Here is a 23,053-nt window from a genome sequence, read left to right as displayed (position 1 = left end):
TTTATAACTGAAATATAATCTTTGACTGTTAGTGACATAGTTAAATACATTTATTCATCAAAGTTGTACAGTGTGTTGATAACCCAGAGCTCAATATAATGGCACAATTGGATGCCTGTTCACTAATATAGCTCTCAAAATAAATTAAATCATGCTAGTGGTCTAGCAAAATGATTTTTGGGCAAAGGCACATATTTGCTGATATTGTCAATAAGCTGAAAGTTAAAATGGTAAAAATATATGAAGGTGTTTAATGTTTAGGCTCATTGTTTCCAAACTCTATGATTTAAACATAAACAGTGTTTGGAGGAAAAAGGTAAAGACCCAAAAGACACTGTTCGACACAAAGACCACACAGACACACAGACCACACAGACACACAGACCACACAGACACACAGACCACACAGACACACAGACACACAGATCACACAGACACACAGACCACAAAGACACACAGACCACACAGACACACAGACCACACAGATCACACAGACCACACAGACACACAGACCACACAGACACACAGACCACACAGACCACACACAGACCACACACAGACCACACAGACCACACAGACACACAGACCACACAGACCACACACAGACCACACACAGACCACACAGACACACAGACCACACAGACCACACACAGACCACACACAGACCACACATACACACAGACCACACAGACACTCAGACCACACAGACCACACAGACACACAGACCACAAAGACACACAGACCACACACAGACCACACACAGACACACAGACCAAACACAGACCACACAGACACACAGACCACACAGACCACACAGACACACAGACCACACAGACACACAGACCACACAGACACACAGACCACAGAGACACACACAATACACAGACACACAGACCACACAGACACACACAGACCACACAGACACACAGACCAAACACGTATCAACAAATGATGGGATTATAGCGCTTTGGAACTGGCAATGAAACACGATTTCATTGGGTGGTTACACTAGCTTATATGCACATAATCTCACACTAGATTTTTCAAATAGTATCAGATAATATATCACATATAATACTACCGTTAATAACCCCTTTTCAAATACGTATTTAGAAGATCAAGGGGCCGATCAGTAAATGTATTTGGAGAAAGCAATATAAGTTTACGTAACTTTTTGATAATATCATTGATCAATTCCATAGATCATTAACGATCAGAGATTTAAGACTGTAAATGTATTCAGGGAGAATGTCACAATGCTTAATAAGACATTTTGAGAACGTTGTCTCAATTTATGATATCTAAATATGCTTAATCTGTTAAGCAATCATCAATTAATTTACTTTTGGAAAAAAAACATCCACGTCCGAACATTGTCTAGCGAATCTACCCAAGTGGGAAATGAATACAACGTGTGACTAGAGGACATTTAACCATTGCCGCCCAAAGGAGGAAACTAATCAACTTTTAAGTTAAAATATCATCTGCATGTCATAATTTTGAAGGGTATTCATTTGATAATTTCAGTAAATGAGGGAATATGCATATCTAAAATGTCATCGTGTATTTAAAAGTTACATTTTCTAGACAGGCGCAATATCTCAGAAGCTGTGATGCTGTGCATAGTTTCACTCCCGCAGCAATATCAAAACAAGTCTGCATGTAAGGTATACCTACTGTTTGCCTATAAAACCCATGCCCTAACACATTTTTGGCAAAATTTATTATGTTAAGTGGTACATTTATAATGTTTTGTGATGATACCTTAAGCCATTAAGTCTTATTGATTCAGAAATATGCAAAAATCGAAAATATCCATTCAGAAGGCAGACGCTTATTGATTGCAGGCTTTCTATTAAAGGAAATACTAATACCGCATCCAATATCGCCCCGCCAAGTCTTGACTCGATGAACAATTGTATTGATTTATATCCATGTTCAATCATATTCAATTAAAAGTTTATTACTATATTTGCAATAGTATTACCTTTTTGATAGAAAACAGCAATTGATACACACGTATCCCCACTATTGCATAAGGGTGAAATTGGATTACAGTTACCAAAGAGATCCCGCCATACTAAATATGTAAGTCGTGATTTATATGATAATTCCCTCCTATTTAATATTTGACGATTTGAATTTCCACCAATTAGTTAAAATTAAGTTTATTATCACTTGATGTATTAATTTCGCTTTGGTTGGTTAAACCGTGATAACGCACAACTATGAATGATCGGTATATCATTGTGGGTGAACGGACACCGGACATAGCTCAAAAAGTGATAAATCGATAAGCGTTTGATTTTGACGCATGGAAAGTTTTTTTTATCATTTTTTATTTTTTTTTTATTTTTTATTTTATGGTTATATTTATCAAAATCGAAGAGTTTCGAATAACTTGATCCTGTGCAATATACGACTATGATGGAAATGTGTCTCCTCTTTTGTATTATAGCCCAATTCTCGTCGAAAGTTGCATGATCGCTTACAAATGTTCAGTAATGTGGTACGATTTCAAACACAAATCAACAAATTGAAAATAAGAATAAAAACTGAATCGAGCGATTTAATTGCTACTACATTATCTAGTATTGTGTAAGATATCAATACGATATGTTTTGTTGTTACGGAGATATTCATACTTTTTGATGCCCTGGCACTGGGGATAGATGAAGCAAATAAATAATTGCACAGGGGATAGCTTTTAAGTGGACTGAGGATAGTAACAATGCATTTAGAATATGAGACTGGAAATTGAAGTTGTCCATATCGAGGGATGAGAGCAAAAAAGTTGCTTTTTTGTTTCTGTATGTACTTAAAACTGTTTCATTTATATAGATTAGTTAACCATGATGTGTTTTTCAAAAGCATCAACGTTCGAGTCATAAATATTTAAATATTTGAAATACGCCGGTAATTAAGATTAATTGAGGAACACAAAACATATGGCCGGAGAATTTATGTGGTTTCCAGTCTCGTTATTCTAAATGCATTGTTACTATCCTCAGTCCACTTAAAAGCTATCTCTCTCTCTCTCTCTCTCTCTCTCTCTCTCTCTATATATATATATATATATATATATATATATATATATATATATATATATATATATATATATATATATATATATATATATATAGTATTGCTTTGTAAATCAAGTAGGGAATGAGATATTGTGATTAAATTGATTAAATTTGGAACACGTGAAGCTTTTTTCTAAGCTTGGGTCGATGATGATATTACCTAGAACAGAATGATGGTCTCTGCTCGATGTCAGTGAGAAAGTATGTATTGTGACCAACCTGGATATTTAAGCAGCTTGTATATATACGATAATTTAGGAGAGCATGGATCAAACTCATTGTTAACTAAAGTTTACTCAATAATTTCTTATTAAAGTGTACTTTCACTTTTTGCAGATTATTTGAAAGTTCGAAATAGACATACATGTGTTTTGTATATTAACAGTGTTACTATCAATTTTTGTCCCATTTTATATGTTGTCACCAGGACACATTTCTTATCTTTGAAACTATCCTCAGTACATAATACGGCTATCCCCACTACAGTATTTTGAACATTTCTAAGGGCATATCTTTAACAGTTTAAAAGTAACATTGCCAGTTCTTACAAAAAATAGTTCAGTTTATGCTTGTAAAATCTTTCGATTCATATTTTTTATTTATTCGATATATTTCCTAAAAATAACAATACTTGTCGAAATTCTGTAAGTTTTGAGGTGATCATCTCAGATTTGAAGAAACATTTTTCGAGGTCTGCTAAATCGTAAGCACTTAAGAGTATACCATAGGCAAAATTTAGCATTCAGCTATTAGTTCAAACACCTGTTTGATTTGTGGATACGGTAGAAAAGCAGCAAGATCTTACCTCTGGTAAAGAAAAACAACTGCATATTTGTCTGTTTACTTATCACTTTTTGAGCTATATCCGGTGTCCGTTCCCATACAGTGTATATATCGCCTGTCAGTGAGGATATACAAGTGCTCTTCTTAAGCTTTTATTTTTCTTAAAATAATATTATATCGTGTATAGTTATAATTTTGTATATGCTTATTAGCAGCAGAACACAAAATAAACAGTATTTCGACAGTCGAACACTTTCCCACTCTTCATCGCCAACAATTTTGCTTCATGCATTGTAGTGAAAATGGCAAAATACGATCAATTTATCAATTTCGAATATGTTTTATTTTGTTTTACCGCCGCTTTAGCTTTCTATTACGAACCATAGGAAAGTAACGTCGATTTAACTTAAAAGAAAATATTGCACGCAATAATTTACGGTCGACTGATTTCATGGAAGGATTTTGAAGCAAAAAAAATGCATCTTGCGTTCTGATTTGTACATTTTGTTTTCAGACATTTACATCTTCCTTTCTGACTTGTACATCTTGCCTTATTGCATCCCCAATTCGTCATCTGAGCATCTTTAGGATTAATGAATATATTGTTCATTTTAATTGATGCCATATTCTGTTCAGATAATACCGATTTTTCTTAACATAAGTTGCATGGTGCTTTTTTAGGAATATACAAATCACTAAGAAACTTCACTTGCTCATAATGACTGAAGAGCACGTATAAGCAAGCACTTTGAAACATGCCACAAAGCAGAACGTAAAACAGCCATGTCTTTCGACACCAGAGGGCGCAAGTTTGGAAAGTCATACGGAACCGCACGGAAACTCTCGGACGTAACTTGAAATTTGTATGAAGCAGCCGGTCGCCGTCCTGTATATAAAATCTGTTTTTAGAAACTTACGGATATAAGCGACATTATTACCGCAGAGCCACCTGGTTTAATAATGTGAAACACTCATATTGTATTATGACTGATTGTATCATGCTTGCTATATGCGGCTATGCAGTATTCGTCCTGATGCTTGCTGACATTCGCCATCCATTTTGTGTATATATACATTGGAAAACAAAGCAAGGGTAGAAAATTAGATAGAAAGTAAGCTATAAAGCTAGCTGAAGTAAAAAGATAGCTAAAATAAGAATATTTAACTTCGGCCTCCTTTTTACGAACAAATAATAAAATGAAACGCAAAAAAACATGGTCGTAGAGAAAAACATGTGGAGAATGAAATTGCTTTATACAGAGACGGTAATCACGTGGTATATTGTTTTGATACCAAGCATTAAAAATGGCAGCGCCCAGTGAGACGGTATGTATTTTGGTTTAGTTTCACTCAATAATTAAACAATTAAATTACGTAACATCGACCATGTTCCAGCGCCCAATTTTCCCCGTTATTTGGTACCTTTATTTTGTTAGACAGTTCTGTAGTTTTTTTGGAATGCGTGTCACAAATTTTCAATCGAGGCGAAATGTGCTTCGGAAATCTTAGAACCAAGCATGAACTGTCATTTATTTTTAAATGTTGTCCTTAATATACGCAATTTCGTTTACATAGCTATTTAAAAACATTGCATGAACACCTATCGGTATGCCCTAAGTTTTCTTTCCACAGAAACGTACGTATATTTCCGAAATAATGTTACAATCATTTTTAGAACCAAGCACTTACAAAATACTATTAGAACCAAGGACTACGTAATCTTAAACGTGTTTTGAATTTGTTTTTCAGGCTGATAAACTAGTCGTTGAACAGCTGAAAATGCATACTACTTCTGCAGCATAGTACTATACAGGTTGTGTATCTATTGTAATATAAAATCTTATATTGTTTTAGTATAAATAAGAATTCTATTGAACAGTCTGGGCATTCGTTATTTTGTATCGAAGTAAAGGTTATTTAAAAATTGTATAAACCGATTCTCTGCCCATAGTTATGATAACCATTTCAATTTCCTACTATTTGGTTGTTATCATTTATATAAACTCATAACTAAACACATATTTTTGCTTTTTACAGGGACCATGCATTTGATTCATCAGGACGGAAAAGGTTACCTGGTCGGAAGAAATATGCGACTGTCTCGACAGAAAGAAACGCATCGCTAAAGGGAACTCTGGGTGTGCGGTGGGAGAAAGCCCGAAGAAATGATTCCAAAATGCTTACGACAAAACGGATGGGCTTAGAATAATAACAATAAACCAGATTTTATTTGCGAACACATGGAATACAGTTTCCGTTTTGTAATTAACATGTTATATTTACACCTCAACTTCCATTCCTTAAATGAACTGCCTTTCGGCAATTGCGTTCATCAATCGATGAACGCAACATCTTCGGATATGTTCGGATCGCAATTCATCGCATAACAATATACATGAAAACTATTGATCTTGTTATTGTTTGTATTGTGTCAGCTGGTCCCGTAAACTATAAGTCAACATTTTAGAAAGAGTTAATTTATTATATTTTAAATGTTTTGTAATCATAAGTGTTTAAATTTTACGTTTAAAAGTAGTTTCAAGTGGTTGATCATTTCCCGCGTTATTGTGACGTCATTTAAAAATATTTCCGGTTACAGTCGGGTCGTTTTATTTACAGAATGGGTAAGAAAGGATTAATGAATGGTTTTCTTAAATGAAATGATGTATTTTTTTAACAATTCTTGAATGAAATAAGGAACAATTGGTGTAAATATAAGTAATGAATTGCGGGGTTGATGTCATTATCGGGGATATGAACGATATTGGGCTGGTCAAAGTACGCGTGGAGTCCTTCGGACTCCACACACTTTGACCAGCCCAATTGTGTTCATACCCCGATATTGACATCAACCCCGCAATTCATTCCTTAAAACACCTATGCAGAACACGGAAACGGATAGCGTGTGCATGAAATATCGCCCTTACATTCAATACAAGCTCTCTTGTGTTTAAACGCAGTAAATACTCCAGTGTTTCCGGCGCTGAGAGCTGCACTCTCACAAATTGGACGTTTTGACGACTTTTTCAGTTATATGTTGTCTTGAAACGATTTGCGAAAAATCATGGAAAGTTAAAAAATTATGTTTTATGCATTTTTTTAAACTGTTAGTTACGGCTTAAACCATAAAACATTAATTTTCGAACGGAGATATGAATTTTTTTGTCTGCAACCTTATATCATTGGTTTACAGATATTTACACAAATTTTGCTCTTTCCAAGACCAACAATAAAAAGTTGTAAATGGTATATCTGTGAGTGTGCAACTTTAAATTAATGATAGCACATACAAGCAAACTTTAATATAACATAAACTTATGTCAAATTATTAATATAATTCTTAATTATATTCTTCGAATAAAAACTATAATGCCTTGTGTTTTCCAGAAATGGTGTGAATCTTTGTCACATATAAATATTGTGTTTAGAGTTTAGGGTGAAGGAGGCACTCTTTCAAATGTATGACACGAACGGCACGTGTCTTTGTCGGGTCTGTTTTAGTATCTGCATGATACTCAGATGAGATATCAAACTAATGCTCAATTAAAGTGTAAACAACAAATTGTTAGTGCTTAACTATTTGAAACATAAACCTTCTCCGAATTAATCGAACTCACCTTACAAATGGATCGATTTCCTCGCAGTGCAAATATTAAATATTGGAAAAGTAGCTTAAAATTGAGAAACTTAGACTGCGTAATTGACTTCAGTGTGGTTAACAAAGTGACTTAAAACGGTACTAAGAGAGTATTTCATTAAGTTTGAGGTAAATATCCATTTTTAGAATTTTCCGTTTACCTAAAAAGTATACGTATAATGATATTCTTGTTCTTAATTTAACATTATACATTGCAATGTTACAAGGATCATGAACAATAATGGTTATAACAGATTGTTAAAGTTTTTATGAAAGAATATGGCCGTAATTTCAGTGCCACAACCCATGTCGCAGGGCCGCCAGAGTTTAGCTGAGCGGATCAGCCAAAGTCGAGCCTCACAGATCGAAGGTGGCGCCAAAGAGAACACAAGCCGCCATTCTTCCAATCAAACCGTCACTAAATTCGTATCACCAGCTCCGACAGGACCGTTAGTCCCAAACAGCAGTATGTCCAACAGAAGTCGCGCGCAAAGTCTGCGGACTCCAAGTGCGGATCGGGAGCTGCTTCGGACTCTCACCGTCTCACCGAATCAGGGAAACGCGGAGGCGACTCCGACACCAGATCCGGATGTGACCGTTAACTCAGCATTAAAAAAATCTCACAGTCGGAGGTCTGGACCGGAAACAGACGCCACTCAGGGAACACCGGTGTCTCACGGATCGCAGGCGTCACAGATGCGTCAGTCGTTTATCACACCCACGTGTTCCGAGACCGGTAGCCCTAACCAAACATGGCAGGACGGCGAAAGTACGAGAAGGGACTCAAGCCAGTCGGGCACTGAGAGCAGAAGAACTGTTGTCCGTTTGCCGACACCGCCGAATGACATCCGAGGGGTGAGTGTACATAGTAGCATTAATGAGTCTATAAGGGTGTCATTCTTAACATGTAATTGATAGTCTCTGTTTTAAATCAAAGTACTGCAGGTGACGGTTGGCAAGGGAATACTGTTCTCCGCGATGTTGCATTGAGAGGATGATTGGCATGAGACTATTTTAAGATATAATGAAATGCCCATTGTATGCTAAACAGCTGATGTTCCACCGTTAAGTGGACAAAGTTTGTTGCAGTCTATGCTATAGGTCGGTATAAGACGAGGGCACGTACGGTACAATTATAGAAATGAAAATAAAACGGGTATCGAATGAAGCAGCATTATTGAAGCGTTATTGGTGGCGAATACGATAATCAGATGTGAATCAATATCTGCTTGTCGGCGGTGTAGATATAGAGTGGACATGAAAGAAGGTTTGAAGAAAGTAACAATTATTGGATTTACAAAAATGATCATAAAGTCGAAGAATCATTGATTTCAATTCCAGACATGTTAATCCAGCCTCAAATAAACTTCAGATTATGAAATAACCATTTACCGGCTGTAAAGGGCCGATGGCATGATATTGAAAGAAATGAATGAACTTGCAATGTAAGTAACAAAAACGAAAGTGGCAATGAACTCCATTATATTTTAAAATGTTACTTCTTTGAAAATGAAAGAACCATAATCACTTATATGCAAGTCTTCATCATCATTACAAACATTTGAAACAGTATTTTGGACACATAAATTGTCATAATTATCAACAATTTTACATTTTTAACTCTTCATCAATATTAATATTCTTATACTTTGGGAGTAAAGGAACAGAGCTGTGAAGCAGCATGGTATTCCTTTCATACATGAATAATGACGAAATTTGACAATATCTTGGAAGAGAGTGTTTGAAGTAATCAATTTCGGGGTGTCATTTTCTCTGCACGGTTCTGGGCAGTTACACGGGCAGTTCTAACTCGAAACTGTTGACAACCAATGTGTCAAAGTCAATGTTCATCATTCCATCAACAACTTGCTCATTAATTATGCAATATAATATGTGTACCTGATACTTGTAGCTATAATATTGCGTAATAATATATTACTTTGTGGGTGGACATTGGAATGAAAAGCAATGGCTTCACACTGAGACTAATCCTACTCCCAGTTGTCAATAATAACTTTTGATTTCCTAGAGGAAGAGCCACTGTTGGAAAACATGTTTTGTAATTTTCTAACCGACGAGGTGAAATGTTGTTTTCTCGCTGGAATAAAAACTTAACTTTGATTTTTTTTTAAAAAAAATCATCATTTGACTGTGAAGCTGTCGAAGACAGCTTAACTCAACAGAAATATGTCTGGGCCAAAATGATGTTTCAAATTCTTTTTTTACCTAAAACTGACCAAAAAACATCAAATGCGAACAAATATCTGGTCACATATAACGATCAAAATAGAAAAAAAATTGGTTTAGACAGACCAAAACATAGGTAAGCCTAACTCAAGCTGATAACCTTATCATCTGTACTCGGATCGGTGATCATTATTTACACAATGACATATTCCCCACCCACTTGCTTCATCAAGGGTCAACTATAAATGTTTCTCAGGGACAGTTGATATTTTATGAGAACTTTGTATCTTCATACACTAGTCCAACAAGAAGAAAGGACAGCTTATTTAGATGTTGTTACACAAAGAATTCAGCTTCTATATTTTTATTACTTTGTGGAGATTTCCATCCTTCTCCAGGGCCTACTGTTCAGGGCGGTCAGCCTTCCTTGTTGACTGACCAGTCATCGGTGAATAGTCAGTACCAGGTTTTTAAGAACCGTGGCTTACATTTCATTCACCTTAACGTCCGCAGCCTGATCCCAAAGTTAGATGAGGTGAGACTCCTTCCCAACCGTACACGTGCAGCTTGTGTATGCCTCTCTGAAACATGGCTAGATGATTCGGTGGAAGACACTGAGGTACATATTCCTAAATATGTCATCCGGAGAAAGGACAGAAATCGTCAAGGCGGCGGGGTGTGTATCTACGTAAGACAGGATCTCGCCTTCAATCCACGAGATGATATGACTCACTCCGAACTAGAGGCCACTTGGATCGATATTCTCTTGCCAAAAAGTAAACCAATTATTTGTGGTACCATCTATCGTCCACCAACTCAACATAACTTTTTCACAGTGCTGGAATTAGTGTGTTGGAACTGAATCTGTTATCCTGGGAGACTTTAATGTTAATATACTTAATAGATGTAATCCTGTTGATCAATTATCATCATTCACAAATATGTTTCATTTAAAACAGCTTATACAAGATCCTACAAGAATCTGTAAAACTTCCGCTACATGCATAGACTTAGTCTTGGTATCAGATGTTGATAGAATTACACATAGTGGTGTCATTGACTCATCTATTAGTGACCATTCTGTTGTTTATTGCACACGCAAGAAAGAACAGAACAGAACAGATTTTATTTCAACTTATGCATCAAGCATCTCGTTACAGTATTCGTACAAAGAAAAGACAAATGTCATAATATGTGATCAACGTGTATAAGATGGTACTTTTAGATAATAGAGTAAACAATAAACTGTAGATATCATATTGTTATATGGAGAATGTTAACAATGTATCAATAAGCTAAATTATAGTAATATAAAGTAATTGATTCCACAAAATAATAGCTAAATAGTGGAAATGTAAATGGTGATAAAGGTGGTTACTCATTTATATCATTAATGATTGTATTACGTCTATCGTTAGCAAATAATAAGTATTTACAAAGATTAACAATAGTTGTTTTACAAGAACAGTTGAGTAATTCAATAAACTTATACATATTTGGTCTAATTCTAAAATATCGTTTAATGTACTGTATCCTTAGATCGTTATAACGACTACAACTTAAAACAAAATGAAATTCGTCTTCAATGTCCTGTGCATCACACAATAAACATATTCTCTCGTTTCTTTGAAGTCTATTTGCCCCATATCTTCCGGTTTCAATACGTAAACAATGGGCTGACACACGTAATTTGGTAAGATATTTTCTATATGTCTTATTATATAGCAAATTTAAATAACTGGCGATTTCAAACTTATCATGGAGGTGTAAAAATACAGTATTAAGTTTTGTACTGTTAGTAATATCCGCACGTCACTTCTGTAAAAATGTATCAGTAAGGCGCTGTTTAAATAGCGGAACAAATGTTTTAACATTATAATTCCATGGGTTGCACCAGACATCATAAAATCCATATCCCTCTAGTAATGTTTTAACATTATATGCCCAGTTTTTGCGTCCAAGTTCACACGACTGAAGGGATTTACGATAAAGGGATGTAAGCAATATATTATTGGAATCTTGTGCCTTGAACCAGTACTTAATTATTTTTAAATATCGGGTAATATGTAATGGATAGCGTCCTAATTCGCCATAGACTGCTGCTGTGCACGTTGTTTGCTTGACACCAAGTAGAAATTTACAATATTTAAGGTGTATTCTTTCCAGGTCCTTGGACTTCGTAAACCCCCATATCGGACATGCATAATTAAGAATAGACCCGACAAAGGAATCAAATAGTTGTAACGCTATTTTAGGTGGGACATCGTATTTACTTATATTTCTGGTTAATACGTTCATCGCCTTTAGTGCTTTACCCACTACATACTGGTTGTTTAAAACAAATGATCCCGTATAGTTAAAAACAACACCCAAATAATTAAAATCGTCGACTATCTCCAGGGGTTCATTATTATAGTACCAAGTTTCGTTGGGTCTTGTTGGGCCTCTCTTTCGAAATACTACCACTTTAGTTTTGACAGTATTAACTTGTAAACCCCAAGTGTGACAGTATTCATATAATTTGTTTAAACTAGTTTGTAGGTCCTCTGGAGAGTTACCAAATATGACCATATCATCAGCTAATAACAATATCATAATTCATAAATCATACAGTGACAATCCACTCCCAATATCGGATTGTAAATATATTTCCAGGTCGTCTAAGAACAACGCAAATAATATCGGTGAATTATTTAGGCCCTGTTTTAGGCCGATTGAAATGTCGAAAAAGTCAGAGAAGGAATTGCAATGTTTTGCACATGATTTGACCACAGAGTACATTGCTCTGAATATCCGAAGTATTTTCCCGTCAAGTCCCTTATTAAAAAGCTTATACCAAAGAGCATTCCTATAAACAGGATCGAATGCCTTTTTAAGGTTAATAAACGCACAAGGTAACCTCATCTTCGAACAAAGTGTGTCTTCAATAAGATTATGAAGGACAAATATTGCATCTTCTGTGCTGGACCCTTTTCTAAACCCAAATTGTGCGTCTGATAAAGATTATTGTCTTCGAACCAAGTTTCAGCTCGTTTGGTTAAAATACTAGTAAATATTTTGCCCAGGTTACTGACAAGAGTTATGCCCCTGTAATTATTGGTGTCATTCATATCCCCTTTCTTATATATTGGGACAATATAGCCATATGACCAGGACAACGGAAAGTGACCACTATCTAGTACGACATTAAACAAATCGGTTAAATGACCAACCAATATATCTATAGTTTCAATAAAAAAACTCGTTTAATAGATTGTCGATAGGGCATGCCGATTTATTCCGCTTAAGCCCCTTAACTGCCGATCTCACTTCTTCTGCCGTTAAAGGAGAGTTTAATTCTTCAAAGAAAACTACTATGTCTATTGGTAAACATAACAATGTTCACATCAGATCCTTAAAAAACTACAGTAAGGAAAATTTTGAACAATGTCTTTTATCTACAGACTGGAGTAGTGTTCTACTCAGTGACAATGTGTCAGAAGCCTGGACAAATTTTAAATCTATTTTTGTATATGTTCTTGATGGTATTGCACCTGTTAAGGAAGTTAGATTTAAGCAACGTACACAGCCTTGGATAACCCCTGACATTTTACATAGTATTGATGCTAGAGACAAAGTTTTTTATGTTTTTAAGAAAAATAGAACTGAAAATAATCTTAATGTTTTTAAGGAATTGCGTAATAAAACTCAGTTTCTCATTCATAAGGCCAAGAAATGCTATTTTTCAGAAAAACTTGAACAGTACAAAAAACAGTCTAAATCTCTCTGGAGCACACTTAAACAATTAGGTCTTCTTTCTAAGAAATGTAACTCTTCATCAAGTAGCATAGGTCTTAAAATTGATGGACAGATTACTTTTAATAAGCTTACAGTTGCTGAAAAGTTTAACTTATTTTATGCTACAGTTGCTTCCAAACTTGTTGAAAAACTTCCAATAAGCTTGAATAAGTATGGTAAAAGTTTTGTTAGCAAATATTATATTGATAAAGGTGTTAATCATAGCTTCTCATTTGCTATTGTGTCTGAAAATAAAGTTTTAAAACATTTAAATAAACTGAGTGCAAATAAGGCTTCAGGTTTAGATGGCATTCCTGCTAGGTTTGTTAGGGATAGTGCTTCTATCATATCTTGTCCCCTCACTCATGTTGTGAACTTGTCCATTATCCAGGGGTCTGTACCTGATGACCTCAAGTCTGCCAGGGTTATTCCCCTTTATAAGAAAAGTGACAAGACTGAGGTTGGGAACTACAGGCCTGTTTCAGTTTTAAGTATTGTTTCCAAGATATTTGAAAGGGTCATATATGATCAGGTAGAAGGTTATTTAAATGATAAACAACTTCTCTACAGCTACCAATCCGGTTTTAGGCGTGGCTTCTCCACAGACACATGTCTTACCCATTTATCTGATTACATTCGTTTTAAGATGGATGAAGGTAAAATGGTTGGAATGGTTCTACTTGACCTTCAGAAGGCCTTCGATACGGTCAATCATGGTATTTTACTGATGAAACTTGAGGCTATAGGTCTCCATGCTGACGCTGTTAGATGGTTTCAATCCTATCTCTCAGATCGCCATCAGATTGTCGACGTATCTGGCACATTGTCCTCCGAGGCCACTGTCACATGTGGTGTCCCTCAGGGTTCCATCCTTGGCCCTCTTCTATTTCTAATTATGTTAATGATATGGCCGCTGTGGTTAACAATAAAATATTACTCTATGCTGATGATACGGGCATCTTAGTAGCTGGTAAAAGCATATCAGAAATTCAATCCATTCTTTCAAGCGACCTGGATCTCATTAGTGAGTGGCTAGTGGACAACAAACTGTCCCTATACCTTGGCAAGACAGAATCAGTATTGTTTGGTTCAAAACCCAAACTTAAGTCTAATCCCAAGCTTAATGTGTCTTGTAATAGGGTGCCAATTACTCCATCAAGTTTTGTCAAGTACCTAGGTGCTAAAATAGATCAGAGTCTGGCTGGTGTGTCCATAGCCAAGTCAGATATTAGTAAGGCAAACTCCAGGTTGAAGTTCTTATACAGAAAAAGTAAATTCTTAAATATGCACACTAGAAAACTCTTGGTTATGTCCCTTATACAGTGCCACTATGACTATGCTTGTTCCTTTTGGTATCCAGGTCTTACTCAGTCACTTAAAAATAAACTCCAGACTACCCAAAATAAGATGATCAGGTTTGTTTTAAAGATGGATAACATGTCTCATATTGGTCAAGAGCAATTTCTAAGTTTAGTTGGCTACCCATGTCAAAAAGGATAGAGCAAATTATGCTTTGTCATGTCCATAAGATAAAGAATGGCCTTGTCCCTGAGTATCTTGGTGAACATTTTAAACCGCTAAGTGATGTGCACGGTTGCTGTACAAGGTCTAATAAGGTAGCTCAGCCAGTGTCTGATCATTTTGCGGATAGTTTTACCTTTGTTAACACTGGTCGTTTCTCCAAGCCTAAGGCTGGCAGTTTTGGGGCAAAGACATTCACAAATAATGGCATAAATTTGTGGAATAGTCTTCCTCAAAATATAAGGAATATTTCAAAACCTAACCATTTCAAGTCTGCCATCGAACAGTACCTATTACAGTCTTAAAGATCAGTTTAAATTTTTATATTTAGCTATCATAATAATTTCATTTTTATTAGCATGTAGGGTTCTTATTCATAGGTATTTCTTTATATCTTATCATATCTCATTGTGATATTAATAGAATAAATTTTTATTTTTAGCTATCATAATAATTTCATTTTTATTAGCATGTAGGGTTCTTATTCACACGTATTTCCTTATATCTTATCAGATCTCATTGTGATATTAATATTGCTTTACAGTATTGCCATTTTGAATGGCATTTTTTTTATTCCATACATTATGATCTCAAGTCTTCTGTTGCAATACATAGGCCATGAATGCAGTGTAATAGGCTATGAATGCAGAGTAATAATGTTAAAGGACCACAATGGAAATAAGTGAAAATGTACGTGCAGTGTAATGTTCATGTCTTTTTACCGAATAAACCTACTACTTCTACTAACCTTGACTTCTTTTTTTCTTTAAAGCATAAAAAGGAATGCATAAAACAACTCCTTGACCGTAATAGTATTCTGAACAAATACTTAAACTGTTCATTTCGGTAAGCACATGATATTGCATTTACTGTGATATTTATAACAAAATTAGATAAAGAAATTAAAATGTATATGAAGTCCTGAATTGTTTGAGGCTGCCAGTGTCAAACATGCTAACCGGTCATTTTTTAAATATCCAAAATCAATTACAATAAATTTATATTTACAGCTTCAAATGATTTTAAAGTGATTCAGGTAGATAAGTTGTAAAAGCATCTTCCTCCTTAATATTGATTTTTAGGAAAAATATTTTTCGCTCACTTTGGGATCACTAACAGCTTTTAAATAACCAACACTTTTGAAATAGTAATGTTCATACAAGATACAAGACTCTTTATTTAAAGTCGAGAAACATTAGCTAATTGCTATTTTCCGACATAAATAGCAGACAAACATAACATTAAAACATAACAGAGCGCTGCTTACCTGAAAATAAAAGCCTGTAGTTTTAGATAGGTACAATATTGGAACAAGTATTGACAGCAGATGTTTCTTATTATATTAATGCATAAAATTACAAAAAGTAAGATCTATAAGAGCACTGTATACAGTGATAACTAGTTTTCCCGGCTGTTTTCTAGTTGACATACACAACTGTAAAATGGCTAGTTCTTTCAAGAGTATGTATTAAGCAGGGGGATACACGTATTCCGAATCTGCAAGGGTTTAAGTGAGGTTTTGGAGCTTGATATGGAAGATGGCGGCGAAACCATGACGAAATAGGATTTTTGGAACCTGTTTTCGCCTGGTAAGTGGTATAAAGTATATATTTCAAAAATATCATGACGGGCATTCGGCTCTACAATTACCATGCCTCACTCGGCTTTTTATTTCATGCGTCTAGGCTACGGAATAAAAAAGTTATTGAATGAAAACTTCGGCCAGTCTGTTGTTTACAAATGTGGGAAGCGAGAATTTGAAACTTTTTAGGACGTTTAAGTTTCAAAAACATATTTTTGCAATGGTTTCTGCTTTAACATTATTTAAATGTGGTATTTTAATTTACTGACAATTCCTTTGCTGTACAAGAGCCTTCATGGTAATTTTATTTTGGTTTAACCACCTAAATGTGTGCTGAAAATAGTTCAACCACCTTTTGGCATCTGCACTGAAAGACATTTTTATAAATGAAAACAAACAGTGTGACAAATTAAACTTGTGACAAACATAACGTAATGAAATGAAATGAACGTCACGATATGATTTTAATGAGATTGCCTCAAAATTGACCCCAAACCGCGACAAAACTCGTGTTTCGACTGAAACTGGTATTCACTTGAATGAAGTACGCGGTCCTCACTGTGGAAAAACTCGTTTTAATAACTCATTGAAAAAAACTCGCAAAGTTGGCCCCAAATCGCCACAAAACCCGTTTTCTGGAGGTAATCACTATAGTGAAGTAGGCGAAGTATTATTTCGTAGCCATTAAAGGAGAGACGCCCACCTACCATTAGATAGGTCACAACGCCGCGAAAATTCGCCAACTCGTTCAAAGCACTCGCAATGTTTACCAAAGCTCACTACAACCCCCCCCCCCCTTTCAGGCTGAGCCTGGATCTCACTACAATGATGTAGGCGGAGTACCACGTAGAAGGCGTTGTAGCGACCACGCACACATACGCTTACTCCTTTGCACCCGCAAATTTTCCCAAGAATGCCAAAAATCTGTTGTGTGTATGAAATGCATGGTAACAGATTTTACAAATAAATGACCCAAAATAATTGACGGGTGGGTTGGACATAAATGATGACTTGTAGCGTTTTGGGACCAACTTTGCGAGTGCTTTGAACGCATTAACGAGTCTTCCCAGAGTGGTGACCAATATGTTGTGGGCTTGCCCCCTACCACACTTCTTTGTCGTACTCCACCATCTTCACTCTAGTGAGAACCAGACCCAATCGAAAAACAGGGTTTTCTTGCGATTTTAGGACCAACTTTGCGATTGCTTAGAACCTAGTGGTGACCTATATGGTCGTGTCCCCTGCAACGCCTACTTGGTTTACTACTGCACGTGCACGTTGTCCAACTGTAAGTTAGAGAACTCTAAATACATGTATAGGATAGACAACGAGTGGACTTATCTATGGCATATATACCCGAGCGTACCGAGGGTATATTTGTCATAGATACGTCCACGAAGTGTCTATCCGACTGAGACCACATGTACTAAAGCAAGGAGATTTGGTTCTTGTTCTTCAATCTAAAGACTATAAAATACAAATACCATTTAACATTATATACCGCAGGCAACAGGGTGAGGAATCACGTGACTTCAACAGGGTTCTCACATGTGTCACCACGGTTCAAAACCGATGTAAACAAGCCAGAAAGTGACAGTAATTTCTAAATAACATTTTTTAGAGAAAATATAGGAAAATATTTCTTAGTCTACAAAAGACTATGCTATATTCTGCTTCAACAAGTGTGAACTAGTTTGGATTTGCTTGTATATTAACGATGGAATATTTGGCCAAAATTTCGATTCGACGAGATTTTGTAGAACGATGCAACGCTGTGTGCGCCGTGAGTCTTTGTTTTGTATACATTTCTTAGTAATTAGTAATATTTAAAAACTCATACATGTGCTAAAATGATAATTTTACTCATTGTTGAAGTCACGTGATTCCTCACCCTGGACAATGCGTATTCTGGTTTGGCCCAGTCACGAATTTTCTATGGTTAGATAATAAATGTTAACCGTACACATTGCAAGGCAAGGAGTTAAACCTATTTGCCATAACTGGAATTGCCATATCGGAATTCCGTTACGAGTCCATGGACGGAATGGTTTTGAAACGGATGGTCGAAAAACTGAATTGAATCTTTAAGTTTGATTTGTAACTTGTGGGAAAAGATGTAATGATTTTTTCAGTATTATTAACTGTTGTTTGATGTATATTTATTGCCATTGAATTACTGTTACCAACGCTACTGTCTGCTAATAGAGATAAGTAAAAAAAATCTAAAATGAGAACAGCATCAAGCACAAGATTGTTTTTCGTAAATATGGTACAGTGGTTGGTGCAGGGGGAGGGGCTGTTTTGGTGATAAAGTTGACTTGATATTTATACATCGGAAGATACACCACGGTCGAGGTTGAGAACGCCATCCTTGGACCTTCAGTATGCTTAGACGTTTTTACGCAATCATCAGGTTGTCTAAATATCCTATGAGTTCCAGCCAAACACACCATGCCCCGACCCCTACCTGGTGGGGTAAACCTTCTATAGGTGCATTCCTTACTCTTAAATAATAGTTTTGAGTAAGGGTTTAGATAACTATACTTGTGTGATTATTCATATTACACTTTTAGTCGGAATTGACCACCATCAATTTAATCAATTTGTAACTGGCGCTGGATCGTTTTTCATTGTTCTTTATCTTATATACCCGCTGTTGACAGTATTAAGGTTTCATTGAGACGAACCAGATAACTACAACCATCAAAGTATATTCAATGATTATTATTAAACCATGAAAGACGATTTAAAAAAGGTGCCAGATAAATTACAGATTAATTTTCTTGGCCTATGAATACAGTTCCATGCTGTTCATCAAATGTGATCCATTTTGCCTCGAGAAAATCGTGTTTTAGGAGTTGTATATATTCTTCTGACGGTACAGCGTGTATATGATAAATGGAGCAATGAAATAGCGAATTCCGATTGGTTGGATTAGTGTGAGCGTGGTCTAATTACTGAATATTATTTAGTCTATTGGCCAATTTACACGCAAAATAGCACGGATTTCTGGTGTTTCATAACCCCATGGTACTCTCCCATTAGACTTGACCTATTTTATAATTCGTACGTACATTAGTTGATATAGTCGATAACACTGCTTGATTCAATAAATCCAATGATATTTGTGCACTATTCAGTCTTACATTTAATTATGAAAAAACAACTCGGGAACTAGTAAAATAACAAAAGCTGACGTAAGACACCGCGCTCGACTATGCCGCTTTGACTAAGAAGTGAATACAATAATGATGTATGTGCCTGTCAAAAGCAATAAAAAATAAAAATCTGACCATAACTCTCATGGACCCAAAACACAATCTCATGAAAAGCTTGTTCGCAATATGTCGACTTACTTAAGTTATTCAATACCAACCATTTTTCTAATAGTAACTTTGACCTTGACCTTGTTCCTAGGGGCCTCAAACGCAATTCCATGAAAGGTCTCCATAAACTATTCCTATATACCAAGTTTGGTGAATTTGTGTCAAACCTAGCTAAAATTATTCGATACATAAGGTGACTTAGACGATGTCCGCCCAAACGATGACACTAGTCATTCTAAAAACTCGTTTTTCCTTTGTAAAAATGTGCCTGTCGAAAGAAATTTAAAGAAAAAAGTCAATCAATGGCCATAATTTGTATGTAGGTTTTAAATGGAATTATGTAATTTTATTGTAAGATGGTCGTCATTAATTGCGCGAAGTATTTAGTCAATTGAATGAAGGGTATAGAAGTGTTTTTTTATTAACATCCAAACTTGCCCTACAACTTCAGCCTGTTCTTAAACTTTAACCTAAGTTCCAAAGCAATCAGGGGCCATAACTTGCATTACGGATAATATGGAGTTATGTAACCTCATTGTGTGGTGTTCCTGGACAACTGTATGACGTGTTAAGTCAATTGAATGAAGGGTATAGAAGTTATTTATAAATATCCCAACCTGCCCTAAAACTTTAACCTAAGTACCAAAGTCGATCAGGGGCAACAATTTGTATAAAGGATAATATGGAGTTATCTAACCTCATTATGTGATGGCTCTGAACAACTGTGTGAAGTATTAAGCAAAATGAATGAAGGGTATTGGACCTATAAGTGAAAATTCCAACTTGCCCTAAAACTTTAACCGGACGCCGACACCGACGCCGACGCTGGGGCGAGTAGTATAGCCCCCCCCCTTATTCTTCGAATAGTCAAGCTAATAAAATGAAAACAAACGTGGGTTTTGACTTATCTATCGTACAACAATGCAGGAAATGTATCCTAAATCCCTATACTTATATAGTAATACATTTCTAAGTAATAGTTATACCAAAACATTGAAAAGAGTTATACCAAAACATTGAAGAGTTTATAGCACATTGTGCACAGCACAGCCAAGACAACACTTTGGTGTGAAGGCCGATTCCTTTAATCATCAATTGGCATGATCATATAAATAATTAATTGAAACTTGTCACTCTTGTTTAATAGCGAGTTATTGTAAAATTCAACAACGCTTGCTGTAGTCTTTTATTGAAATTATTTGATTGATATGCAAATACTTTAGATGTCGATCAATATGTTATATGATTTGAAAGAAAATCCCATTGATTCATAAATGAGTTTAACCATCATTAAACGATATATTTCGATAAATGCAAACCACCTCATTCATAAAAGTGATAAACTCGGAATGTTCTGATCTGTGGAATCACCAGATTGCTGGGTAAATGTAATGCCCCATACACCTTGGTTCTAATACATGTATCTCTCCGTGATATGAATCTGAATCATAGTGATTGTTTAGTGGTCTGATATGACAATGTGCTCACTGTTTTGGTAACGGATTCATTATTAATAAGTATCGATCCGTGTTTGCTTTTCAACCTGGATAGGAAAGGTATTTGATTTAGGAGAGATTGAGCAATGCTTAGTAGTGCAAGTTTGTGATTCTTGAAAAGGATGGACAGGAAAACGGTTTGTGTACACTATCAATAGTTTAACTTGCATTATATTGGCAGTCACTAACAATTATACTACCTCGTAAATGATTGATTTTTAAACATTTTTTATGAATCCACGTACTGACAAACTTATTGACAAACGTATCTATTGAAATTTTAAACAATGGACAATCAGTATTATAAGTTGTAAAGTTTTGGTAATATATTATTTTTTTTAATTCAACTTAGTGATTCATTAATATTTTCTGATCTCATTTTTGTGAGGTGAGGGCCAATGAAAATCGAGGATTTTTCATTTTTGCTGTTCATCATGTTTACGTAGATCGGCTCGACGAATGCATAAAAAAATGAGTATAATTATTTCAGTCAGTAGTAAAAGGTAGCAAAATTAAACTTGGTGTTTGTATTTAGAGAGGGTCAATGACAATCGAGTAGTTTTCAAATTGTCTGTTCATTAATTTTACGTTGATAAAATCTGACAAATGTAACAAATAATAAGAGTCGAGTTTTGAAAATGTACAGTAAATAGAGCGTGCTACATCAACCGCAGGCTCTATTTTCCGTAGTTCGCAAAAATTGAACTCTTGCATATACTAACTGATAAATGAATTTTATAAACATATAAAAGTATTTATGTCTTTGTTTGATATTAATAAGATGTATATGCGGTCGTTCCTTGTGGCGGTTTTTTAGCTGTCCAGATATGGAAAAATAACTTTAAACTTCCGGCATTCTAGAATAAATGCCCTTATTTCAATTCAAACAAGTGTTGTTATTATTTCCATACATAGTGAAACCAGGTTGTCCATTACTCCGGAAACAATAGAACATAAATGAATTTTATAAACATATAAAAGTATTTATGTCTTTGTTTGATATTAATAAGATGTATATTTAGACCAATGACGTCAGAGCCAATTGTCTTATCGTCTTAAATCATGTGACCGAAACTTTAAACCACGTGTCTAATATCAGCCAATCAAGGCACTCCTATTCCATCACTCTTCGTTCAGATTCAAAGCAGAACCACGCTAAAAATTTTTGGAAAACCACCTCCTCCTCTCCTCCTACCCTACAACGTAAGACATTATTGGCTCACCTCACTTTTACATTTATTTTATTTTTCTTTTCTTATTCCTTTTGTTTTTATATTTTATATTTGTTCTTACATTATGGCGGTTTTTTAGCTGTCCAGATATGGAAAAATAACTTTAAACTTCCGGCATTCTAGAATAAATGCCCTTATTTCAATTCAAACAAGTGTTGTTATTATTTCCATACATAGTGAAACCAGGTTGTCCATTACTCCGGAAACAATAGAACATAAATGAATATTAACAATTTCTGAATGTTGTGCAGCACTGAATCACCGGAAATTTACCAAAGCGTGTTTAAAAGTGTTTCAATGTTAAAAATGTATACTCTTATATATTAATAACATTCATATCACAGTTTCATACGAATGCCCTGGGGTTTATGCAAGGTTAGGTGAATTGCGGATATAAAGTCTGCTACTTTGAGGACGTTTGTACCA

At 35.4% G+C, this 23,053-nt stretch overlaps 1 protein-coding gene across 1 annotated transcript in view; it reads left to right on the top strand.

The window, feature by feature from the left end:
* The first annotated feature begins 2,002 nt into the window (after positions 1-2,002).
* LOC128239095 (BTB/POZ domain-containing protein 6-B-like) overlaps positions 2,003-23,053 on the top strand; it is a 37,356-nt gene continuing 16,305 nt past the window's right edge. Inside the window, exons 1-2 of the mRNA XM_052955558.1 lie at positions 2,003-2,088; positions 7,802-8,361. Coding sequence (XP_052811518.1) covers positions 7,813-8,361 — 549 coding nt within the window. The 5' untranslated portion in view covers positions 2,003-2,088; positions 7,802-7,812. The remainder of the gene's footprint in view (positions 2,089-7,801; positions 8,362-23,053) is intronic.

This window comes from Mya arenaria, chromosome 6 (assembly GCF_026914265.1).
Source record: "Mya arenaria isolate MELC-2E11 chromosome 6, ASM2691426v1".
NCBI lineage: Eukaryota > Metazoa > Mollusca > Bivalvia > Myida > Myidae > Mya > Mya arenaria.
Note: the sequence above shows the minus strand (reverse complement) of the source record. Positions and strands in the feature narration are given on the sequence as shown.